Below are 12,023 nucleotides of genomic sequence, written 5' to 3'. Positions count from 1 at the left end.
TCTAATCGTAACAAGGATAAGCTTTTAGATAGAAAATGAGCTTTAAAGTATAAGCCTATGTTGTATTGCCAGCCATAAGCCAAATAAGTCAGAATCTTATGATAACTTTGCAGACTTGAAATGAGGAAAATTATGTTAGTAGTAACATGTGGGTTTTAAGGGGTAGCATTCATGGAGCACTGAAAACTTTAAATGATTTAAATAATCAATGGAAAGCTTTTAGTAAGCATCTCTACTTCTCTAAGGAAGCATTTGCTAATAAAATCCATTTAATTTGAAGGGTTAACTTTTTATCTGTTAATGTTACCTTTGTTCAGCTCCTTATGTCAAAGTGTATCTTTTGGAGAATGGGGCCTGCATAGCCAAGAAGAAGACAAGAATTGCACGAAAGACCCTGGACCCTTTGTACCAACAGTCCCTGGTTTTTGATGAAAGTCCACAGGGTAAAGTCCTTCAGGTCAGTCATAGCTGGTTTGTCTTTTTACATTGTGACAGGCCTATTGTCCACACCAACATTGAAGAGGTGGGCAAACAGAAAGATAATAAATTCCAAATTGTTGATTTACAATATAAGTAATATGTAGTTGTAAAATATCTCTTAGTTCCAATGGAGAACAAGATATTTATTTTCACTCTCCTTTTCTCCCTTCTCTCGTCCTCTCCTTATACTTTTGCCCTACTTCGCACCCCTTTCATCTTCTAGATGTTAACAGGTTAGACTAGATAGATAGAAGGATGGAGTGATAGACAGGTAGATAGACAGATACATAAATACGTAGACTAGCTGGATGGAAAAATGTATGTATGGGTGGGTAGACAGGTAGATGGATGGATAGATAGATAATTAGGGCAACCGATGTTAATAATAGGTTAGTAAGCAAGACGTGGTGCAAAGAAGGAAAGGAAGCAAATATTCATGACTGGTTGAGTGGCAGTTTCACTGTTAGCTGCTCCCACATGTTATCTTTTCTAGATATTTTGACCACCACTGCCCTGCCCCCAGCTTTTTTGGCTTTTAACTTGCATTTCTCTAGCTACTAATAAGATTAAACAAATTGTTCATGTGTAATTGACCATTTGGATTTTCTCTTATGTGAAAAATTAACCTTCTTAGCTTGTAGAAGTTTTTCGTTTGTTTGTTTGTTTTAAGCTGTTCTGGATACTGGTATTTTGTCATTTACATGAATTACACACATTAGTCCTACTGTGACTTTTCTTTCACCAAATTCTTTACATCTTTTGATGAACAGAAGTTCTCAATTTAAATATACTTCTTAAAAAATCACTTTTGTATTGTTTATGCTTTTTTTCTGACTTAGTTTTAAAAAATCCTTCTTTATATCTTATTTGTTAGGTATAATCCTTCTTTATTTTAATCCTTCTTTATAAATATATTGGGTGTATATATTTATATATTACATTATATATTATATATAAATATATAAATATATAATATTATATATTATATATACTATATATATTAGGGTTAGTATTATATATATTTATAACTTGAAGTTTATAAATATATTGTTTTCATAGAGTTTAATTATTTTGGTTTGTGTTGTGAAGTAGGGTCCAATTTTATTTTTTCCCTTTTATATGATCACTTGTCCAGAAATTATTTATTGAAATGTCCTTCTTTTACACCCATTCTAAAATATCAGCTCAGTCATAGACCATTTCACTATCTGCATTGAAAGATTCAATGCAATTCACTTATATCTTTTGAAAGATTATGTCTGAGGAATACAGGCATTAAATAATTTGGCAAGGTTACTCAGTAAATTGAAAAACTGAGATTTGCCACCCCTGCCTCTGTAAAACAGGTGAATGAGTTCATTTAGGAACCTCCACAGAACCTGGAGTAAGTGTAATAGGAATCTTACCTGACACCCAAAAAATTGATTTTGGTGTCAGATTGTTCTGTCAGTTCGCTGACTTGTTAATCCTCTGATCAAGTTAAAACTGTCAGGCAAGTCCTCAAAAGACACCAGCTTATAATTATTTTTCAGCCTGTCCCTTCAGTAACAAATCTATAATATAAAAGAAATGTAGTGAATATTCTTATTCTTTTTGCACATTCCACCATGCACACATGCCATGGTACCAGAAGCTGGGTTATCTTGCCCTCCTAGCTTGCACAAAATTTAATTTGTATATCTCTGGGGTCCTGCACCTTGCTCACTAGATAATAGTTGCTAAAGAAGATTTTGAACTGATAAGTAAATAAGCTTGCCTGTTTGTTTTTAACATGGTTTATACAGACAATACCTCTCATGGACTGGGGAAATACTATATGTATTCCATCAAATCAAAAAATCATGATGAAGTATCTCAAAGTACCTGAATATTTTTAATTATTAGGTCTCCTTGGTCTTAGTTATGTTCACTTCACCTCCTTCCCTGGCTAGCTCAGTTTTACAGACCAGTTTGCTCTCAACTCTTCACGTGTGAAGGAGAGGAGCTCAAGTTTACCGCACTTCTCTGTTTCTGCAGGTGATTGTCTGGGGGGACTATGGCAGAATGGACCACAAATGCTTCATGGGGGTGGCTCAGATCTTGTTGGAGGAACTCGATCTTTCCAGCATGGTCATCGGCTGGTACAAGCTGTTTCCACCGTCATCACTGGTTGACCCCACACTCACCCCTCTGACCCGCCGGGCTTCCCAGTCATCTCTGGAAAGTTCCACTGGGCCCCCCTGCATCCGGTCCTAATGAACTCACACCAGTAAGACTCTACCTTCAGGATAATAATCTGAACCAGATATTTCATGAGCATTGTTGGAGACAGACAATCAACCTGTGTTTTGCCTGTAGTCGTTTTTCAATAATATGTCCCAATCGTTGTTTAAAACCTGGCTTCACATGACAGAACAAGGCAGTCTATCAAATACAGGAAGAGTCAACGTGCTAGAGAATCACTGATGCTTCTAACAAATGAAAGAAAGGAAACAGCAAATTCACACACACGCGCACACATGCACACATCAAACTGAACAAACTGGAAACTGTCACTTTTGTGAAAACCTATATTTTATGTGTTTTTTGCACAAACCACAAGGAGTGTTATTTCCCTGGTGTTTAAGTTTTGTTTGTGCGTTGTTTGTTGATTTCAGTTGATTTCAGATTTGTTTTGATTTACTTCGGTTTTCACCGCATTTGTTGTTTCTACTCATTTTCAGCTGTGTCATGACAGGGCTCGTGATGTTTACAGAGACCCTTCCTTTCTTTTTCCAAAAGCACCAAAAAAAAAAGGGCTGAAGCAGTCTCTGTAGCATCTCTGCAGAGTGTGCACCATAAGACAAAGTGAGGCCAACGCAGGGCTTCACTGACTTTTGCTTTATGATTCTTCAAGTTCTTATGTGTAGAAACCCAGAAAATGAAAGTTATCTTCCAAAAACAAATAATCACAGAATCACTGTTTTGAATGGAGCTCATGTCTGTTTGTGTTCTAAAACATTAATTTATGTTTTCCATTGTTTTGCATGGAGGACTTTTGCAGAACTGAGTCTGCAGCGAATGCTGGGAACTAACCTAAATGCATCGTTGTACCATGGAAACACTCCTTGTAATGCCTTTTCCTTCCTGACATCCAAAATAAAAGCAAGTATATGCTCATGTGTACAAACCATATGTTTGACTTCCCAAAATGGTGACTAGAAGTGTAGACTTAGTACCCGTCCTGGCAAGAACATGGTATGGGCTATTAATATTCCACTGGAAATTTCATTTGAAATATTCCACACTAATGATTTTTATCAAATTTTAGTTTACATTTCTTTGAAATTGATGCAAGCACAACGCTTGTTTTTTCAATGCAAAGTATCTTACTTCGGGGTGGGGGAAATAAAACAAAGTCCAATTCAATTTGCATTTTCGTCATCTGAGTTTTTCTTGGCCTTGAATTCCCTTGTGACCTTCTGTATCTGTGCTAACAACTGCAGACTCTGCAGGTGCATCAAGACCTTCTCCCTCCTTTTATGAGTCCCTCCACTTTTGTGACTCCACAAATAGAGCAGCATGACTTGGAACTGTTCAAAGCTGCATGCACGTTTTAGTAATAAAAAAAAAAGGATAAAGAAAAAAAAAAGAAAGGAAAAAAGAAAAGAAACAAAAGGTTATTTAATAATGTATGTTAGTTCCACATAGGCCAGCTTGTATGTTGCATGTACTTGTACAGTTTGCTTGTTAATTACTCTACTGAAATAACCAAGAAATCTAAGCCATCCATTTTTGTTATAGACATTTTGCAAAGTTTTAGCCAGACTCCATCTGTGAGTCTGAGGTGAAATGTCTATAGATGGACTTTATTTTTTACCCTCTGGAAAATGTGATGTAGTATGGACCAAATTCCTTCTAATAAATATTTTGGTGTAGATTCCTCCTGTGGGGCTGTAACACATGTAGACACTGTGTACACATAGGTTTTAATCCATAGACATACTGCCTGCACCAAGTGAATTATTTATTATTTACACACGCCAGAATGACCTGCCCATTGTTCCCAGGGCACAGATTGACCACGGGTCACCATGCTGAGCAGGAAGGACTGAAGCATTGGTGTACTTCTGCTAGATACCGTTCTGTCTTAGTGGCCAACAATCAACTGATTCTAATTGGGTAGTATCTTTCTATTTGACCACTTGTCTTAACACTTCCCTGTGCTTTTAAATGAACTTCCAACTCATGTATGTAAACATGTTTAATAAAATTTACTTTTCATGTCAGTCTGTAGCCATCTGTGTTCTGTGTTGTGCCAGATATGCATTGTGGGTTCCGCTGGGCAAGATGGGAGCTGGATCGTGGGAAGGGAGGTGGGATTTGTCATCTGCTGGGGGCACTTGACTTGTCACTGCACAAATGTGTGTCTTCATCTGCAGCCCAAAGGGTACTTTGCATCACATACAATTTTTTTACTCTGTCAGCCTGTCTTAAGTGAGCACATGAGTTTACTTCTGAAAAGTGGCATTACTGAAAACAATAAATCTCAGTAAGAATCAAACAGAAGATTGTTTTTCTGCTGCTCTTTAAGTGTGCTGTTGTCCAACTGCCAAATCATTTCAAGCGTGTGATATGTCAAAATATCAATTCCTGCACCTGTTACCAAAGCATCTGGTTCCTCTTTCCATTGGTTCCTTCTGGACCCTTGACTGATTCATAGAAACTTGCCTTAGCGTTGGTCAACTTAAACCAAACAATATGTTATATCATCTCCAACAGAATCTTAGAGAATAAATATATCTTCAAAGATAATAGCTGAGTCTCCAAAAGTAGTATGTTAAATAAAATTTGTTGGCTTTATTACCTCAACTTTATGACATTTTCTTTTCTTCCCCCAAAGTGTGTTCATATATGATGCCAAACCTGGCCTCTGTATACCAACACTGAATTAAAATTTGAAGACAAGAGTTTTGGGTGAAGAAGAAAACATATCTTTATTGCTTTACTGGGCAGAGGGGGACATAGTGGGTTAATGACCTCAAAACTCTGTGTCCCGTCCTGCAGCGGGTAGTGAGGAGTAGTCAAGTGTTCAAGGAGCAGAGCATGATCAGCTTATGGACAATGTTCTGATTCCCTGGTGGTGAGGGAAGAGGGAGTCAGGATGATCAACCTTCCAGTTCCAACTGGTCTGATGTCTTTGTGCTTGTGGGAAGCATAAAGTTAACTTCTCCTACCTGGTGGGAGTTTCAGTATCTGCAAGACAGCTCAAAGATACTGTTCTGTGTATCACATGAGGCCAAATCAGGACCCTGCCCTGGAGCTGCTCTATTGTTTCCTGACTGCTCCTCCCTTGTCTCCACATCCCCTCCCTTCCTTGGTTAGTAATTGTTTGAACCCGACGTTTGGAGCTCTGTAAAAGTCATGGAGGCTGAATGAAGCCTATTTCCTACCATTAACCAGGGATGCAGAAAGGCTTTTGTGCCCAGGACCCCACAGAGTCACGTTCAGTTCCATATATTTCATCATTGTCACCCTCATGACACTTGCTGAGCCTTAATTTCGTGTTGCATTGCTGTAAGACAGTTGCTGCGATCTAGTCTCCACCTTCTAGGAACCCTTAGAATTTTACAGAACACACTGGCTTTGACTTTGAAATCAAAGTAAACAAAACTAAATCAAAGTCAAATTGGAGACAATCAGTTGTTTAGAGTGGTTTAAACAGTTGACTGAATTTTACCCTACTGAGTCAGCCAGTTGTTTGGTCTACAAGACATGAAATTATCTGTGAGGCTGGGTCAAGAGGAGACAAAAACAACTGATCAGTTCATTTCACAACAAACTGTCAGAGCACAGCTGTCTAATGGCCCTACAGCATATCACTGGGGGGTGGGAGGGGGCACTTCTGCCACTGAAAGAGGATGCAGCTGAATATGGTTCAAGAATTCTTTGTCTGGACAGGCACAGAAGCAGACATCAATCTTCAAGTCATATAGGATTGCATGGTGTTATGATTTCAGGGCCTGCGTGATGGAGCGGAATTAACTAGAAGGGTGACCATTTTGCTAAATCTTCAGGATTTCTTGCTCGCTCTGACAAGTCAATTTCTGGAAATCTCAGCCTGAAATATGTGATCTGATTTTACTTAACCAACAGTGTTAAGAATTTTGTTGGGTACTAGATATTAAGTATTTGGGATATAAAAGCAAAACAGATACTATCTTCAAGGAACCCCATGTCTACTGAGAGTAATCATTACCTAAAGAAATAATTGCAATGATACATGTTTGATTTGCATGCAAAGGGCTATGGGTTGCAGTTAATTTTCCCAATAGCCTGTGAGTTAAGCACTCTTATGACTCCTACATCCCATAAAGGATCTGCCTTGTGGAGCAGCTAAGCTACCGGTCAAAGGTGCAGTGCAGGTTTAGTGATGGAGCTGGAATACCCACGAAGGTCTTGCTATCTTCAGAACCTGCCTGCTCAGCACTTGGCATCTTCCCTCAGGACTCACAGCTGAGCTCAACCTTCACTTACGACAAGTCCACAAAATGGGGAAGAACTCCAACCCAAATCCATCTCTCCACTCAAGGCAAGGGTAAAGGAATGAACAAAGTAGTCTTTGACTGAGCCCCAGACTGATCCTTTCAAGGCAACATTGTCTTGGGTACCCCTTCCCATCTGTCCCCAGACACGATGTAATAACTGTAGTTTTTACAGTTCTTCATCAGTCACACAATTTTGCATCTTAGGGTTGAATCCACCCATGCAGCTCTTGGGTCTTCCCAGAGTCATCTTATTTGCTTCCAAAGCATATTCACTGATAGTCATTGAGATGTAGAGTGCCCTCTCCCCAGAAGCTCCCAGAGGTCATCCCTCCACTCTGCAGCCCCCACATTTGACTTGTACTGCCACCCCAATTCCCCTCCAATACTTCTCAATGGGGCACAAGAGATGCCAAGTCTTCATATCTGAGTGCAAAGCAGATGTGAGCAAATCACAGGTGCCATGTGATGGCGTTTTTAGTAGTTGGTCCATGCAGGTTTACTGTAAGTTCCTATCTTGGGACAAAGTCTTAGAAGTCATGGTTTTGGCTATTTTGTTCTGTTTGAATCACCACAGAGAGATTCTCTGAGGTCACAGTATACAATTACAACTCAAATTTGTTCCTTTCACCCATCATCTTCCAAAATGCTAAATATTAGCATGCACACACACACACACACACACATACCACATGTGTGTGTAAGATGATTTCTTACATTGTGGATTAGTTCTTCATCATCAGGAGAACCTTTCACTACTACCTACATCCATCAGTTTATCCCTCCCTAACATGGTCTTTTCAGTCCTGCCTCCAATACCTCACCTACTGCTCATTCATCACCCCAATGGAAGGCTTCCAAATCAGAACACAACACACCCACATTCATTTGCATTTCATACAAACAATGAGTAATTAAAAACAATCTTAAAATTAGTTTTATCAGCCATTCAAAGTCAACTTGGCATCCTGTATTTTTACTGGGTAAATATGACCATTCTATCCCTGTGGTGGGTGGTTTGTGCCCCTACCACTTTGCTGAAATGCAGACACATCCAACAGCATTTTCTCAGCATAGTTATTGACCCCTCCTCTGCATCTCCTATTGAGAACTTCCTTCTTGGAAGTTTTTCTCTCCTCTACTTATTGTTCTCATCCTTCACCTTGAAGACTGGATTATGTGTCCAATTCCTCACTCCTTCTGAAAGGATCACACACTCACACCTGTTGCCATGTTGTTTTGCAGCCCCTCACAATATAGCAGGATGAGAATCTACACCCCTTTGCACTGACTTGGGACTGACCAGGTGACTAGCTTATTCTTTTTAATGCATTTTATTGAAGTATAGTTGATTTACGATGTTGTGTTAATTTCTGCTGTATAAAAAAGTGATTCAGCTTTACATATATAGATATAAAGATACAGATATAGTAGTACTGGTATTCATTGCTCAGTCTTATCTGACTCTTTGTGACCCCATGGACTGTAGCCCATGAGGCTCCTCTGTCCATGGGATTCTCGAGGCAAGAGTACTAGAGTGGGTTGCCATTTCCCTCCCCTAGGGATCTTCCTGAGCCAGGGATCAAACCCAGCTCTCCTGCATTGCAGGCAGATTCTTTACTGTCTTAGCTACAGGGAAGCCATAAATATTTAGATATAGATATATTCTTTTTCATATTCTTTTCCATTATGTTTTGTCTCACGATATTGAATATATTTCCCTGTGCTATGTAGTGGGACTTCACTGTTTATATGTCCTATATTTAATAGCTTATATCTGCTAATCCCAATTTCCCAATCAATGTACCGCCCCCTCACTTGGTAACTACAAGTTTTTTCTCTATGTCTGTGAGTCTGTTTCTGCTTTGTAGATAACGTTCCTCTGTGCCATATTTTAGATTCCACATATAAGCGATATCATATGGTATTTTTCTTTCTCTATCTGATTTACTTCACTCAGTATGATAATTTCTAGGTCTACTCATGATGCTACAAATGGCATTAGTAGTACATATGTGTCTATATCTGTGTGTGGGTACACGTGTGTGTGTGTGTACACGTGTGTGTGTGTGTACACATCTTCTTTATCTATTCATCTATCGATGGACATTTAGGTTGCTTCCATACAGACGACTTGCTCCTGTGCTGGCTGATGAGTTAGTTGGTTAGTACCTAACAGGAAGAGTTAGTGCCGTGACACAGCAAATGCAAGTCTCCGTGGGAAGGGCCCCCTGCAGGTTGGCACTGTTCATTCAATCTGGTCCTTGAATGAAAGTTGTGTAGAGCAGACCTCAGACTGAAGCAAAGCTGCTCCAGATCTGTGCACAATAAAAAATGGTTTTGGTAGCCACAAAGACTTGGAAATTATTTGTTATACAGCCTCATTACAGGCTTGAGTAACACGTGAAATGAGACCTTCCAGATGTACAAGCTGGATTTAGAAAAGGCAGAGGAACCAGAGGTCAAATTGCCAACATCCACTGGATCATAGAAAAATATCTACTTCTGCTTCATTGACCAAGCTAAAACCTTTGACTGTGTAGATCACAACAAACTCTGGAAAATTTTGAAAGAGATGAATACTAGACCACCTTACCTACCTCCTAAGAAACTTGTATGCAGGGCAGGAAGCAACAGTTAGAAATCGACATGGAACAACGTACTGGTTCAAAATTGGGAAAGGAGCACATCAAGGCTGTATATTGTCACCTTGCTTATTTAACTTCTATGCAGAGTACATATGTGAAATATGGGCCTGGATTAAGCACAAGCTGGAATCAAGAGTGCTGGGAGAAATATCAATAACCTCAGATATGCAAATGACACCACCCTTATGGCAGAAAGTGATAGATAGATAGATAGATAGATAAAGAAGTCGCTCAGTCGTGTCTGACTCTTTGCGACCCCATGAACAGTAGCCAACCAGGCTCCTCCGTCCATGGGATTTTCCAGGCAAGAATACTGGAGTCAGCTGCCATTTCCTTCTCCAGGGGATCTTCCCGACCCAGGGATGGAACCCAGGTCTCCCGCATTGTAGGCAGACACTTTAAGTGAAGAAGAACTAAAGAGCCTCTTGATGACAGTGAAAGAGGAGAGTGAAAAAGTGGCTTAAAGCTCAACATTCAAAGAACTAAGATCATGGCATCTGGTCCCATCAGTTCATGGCAAATAGATGGTGAAAAAGTGGAAACAGTGACAGATTTCATTTTCTTGGGCTCCAAAATCACTGTGGATGGTGACTACAGCCACAAAATTAAAAGACGCTTGCTCCTTGGAATAAAAGCTATGACAAACCTAGACAATGTATTAAAAAGCATAGATACCACTTTGCCAACAAAAGTCTGTCTAGTCAAAGCTATGGTTTTTCCATTAGTCATGTGGTGGTTCTGATGGTAAAAAGTCTGCCTGCAATGTGGGAGATCAGTGATCCCTGGGTCAGGAAGATCTCCTGGAGAAGGAAATGGCAACCCACTCCAGTATTCTTGCCTGGAAAATCCCATAGACAGTGGAGCCTGGCAGTCTATAGTCCATGGGGTTGCAAAGAGGTGGACACAACTCAGTGCCTTCACTATGTACAGATGTGAGAGTTGGACCATAAAAAAGGCTGAGTGCCTAAGAATTGATGCTTTTGGTGTGGTGTTGGAGAAGACTCTTGAGAGTCCCTTGGACAACAAAGAGATCAAACTAGTCAAACCTAAAGGAAATCAGTCCTGAATATTCATTGGAAGGACTGATGCTGAGGCTGAAGCTCCAAAACTTTGACCACCTAATGCAAAGAGTTGAGTCATTGGAAAAAACTCTGATGCTGGGGAAGATTGACTGCGAGAGAATGGGTGACAGAGGAAGAGACGGTTGGATGACATCACTGACTCAATGGACATGAGTTTGAGCAAACGCCAGGAGATAGTGAAGAGTAGAGAAACCTGGTGTGCTTCACTCCATGGGGTTGCAGAGTCAGACACCACTTAGTCACTGAACAACAACAATTACAGGGAAACCTATTACACCATCCTTTCCTGGGTCCTTCTCATCAGCATTTACTATGTAAAGGGGGTGTGTTGCCTATGAAAGCACAAAGTTGAATAACACAAAGAATCTGTAACAATCCTTAAGGTTGTTTATTTCACAATATTATGACCTTTTTTCTTTCTATCCCCCTTCCACTCTCTAATCTACTCTCAAGTTTCAACTAAAGCCTCTGTTTTCATCTTAGCATGGCCATTTCTACAGTTAACAGGTCTGAGTTTCAGACTTTTTGCAGGATAACTTTTTAATGTCTCAGCATCCCATGAAGAACATGTCTAAAGGAAAAATGTAATCACATATTCCCAAAGTCACCCTATTTCTGTTAGGCATCACCTTTTCTGAATTTCTAATATTTGATTCATTCTTTTTTTTGGTAGATGTGAAATAGATGCCTTAAAATTTTTTTTTAATTGAAGGATAATTGCTTTACAGAATTTTGTTGCTTTCTGTCAAACCTCAACATGAATCAGCCATAAATATACATACATCCCCTCCCTTTTGAACCTCCCTCCCATCTCCTTCCCCATCCTACCCCTCTAGGTTGATACAGAGCCCCTGTTTGAGTTTCCTGAATGATACAGCAAATTCTCCTTGGCTATCTATTTTACATATGCTAATGTAAGTTTCCATGTTACTCTCTCCGTACATCTCACCCTCTCCTCCCCTCTCCCCATGTCCATAAGTCTATTCTCTATGTCTGTTTCTCCACTGTTGTCCTGTAAATAAACTCTTCAGGACCAGTTTTCTAGATTTTGTATGTATGCATTAGAATATGATATTTATCTTTCTCTTTCTGACTCACTTCACTCTGTATAATAGGTTCTAGGTTCATCCACCTCATTAGAACTGACTCAAAGGCATTCCTTCTTATGGCTGAATAACATTCCATTGTATATATGTACCACACTTCTTTATCCATTCATCTGTCAATGCACATCTAGGTTGCTTCCATGTTCTAGCTATTGTAAATAGTGTTGCAATCAACAATGGGATACATGTGTCTCTTTCAATTTT

General features: G+C 39.6%; 1 protein-coding gene across 40 annotated transcripts in view; it reads left to right on the top strand.

Moving 5' to 3' along the window:
- RIMS1 (regulating synaptic membrane exocytosis 1) overlaps positions 1 to 2,715 on the top strand; it is a 596,921-nt gene extending 594,206 nt beyond the window's left edge. For all 40 annotated transcript variants that reach the window (XM_068983550.1, XM_068983591.1, XM_068983577.1 and 37 more), the window contains 2 exons: positions 318 to 457; positions 2,497 to 2,715. In XM_068983550.1, the coding sequence (XP_068839651.1) occupies positions 318 to 457; positions 2,497 to 2,715 (359 nt within the window). The remainder of the gene's footprint in view (positions 1 to 317; positions 458 to 2,496) is intronic.
- Positions 2,716 to 12,023: the final 9,308 nt, after the last annotated feature.

This window comes from Capricornis sumatraensis, chromosome 11, assembly GCF_032405125.1.
Source record: "Capricornis sumatraensis isolate serow.1 chromosome 11, serow.2, whole genome shotgun sequence".
NCBI classification, from domain to species: domain Eukaryota; kingdom Metazoa; phylum Chordata; class Mammalia; order Artiodactyla; family Bovidae; genus Capricornis; species Capricornis sumatraensis.
This window is presented reverse-complemented; position numbering and strand designations above follow the sequence as displayed.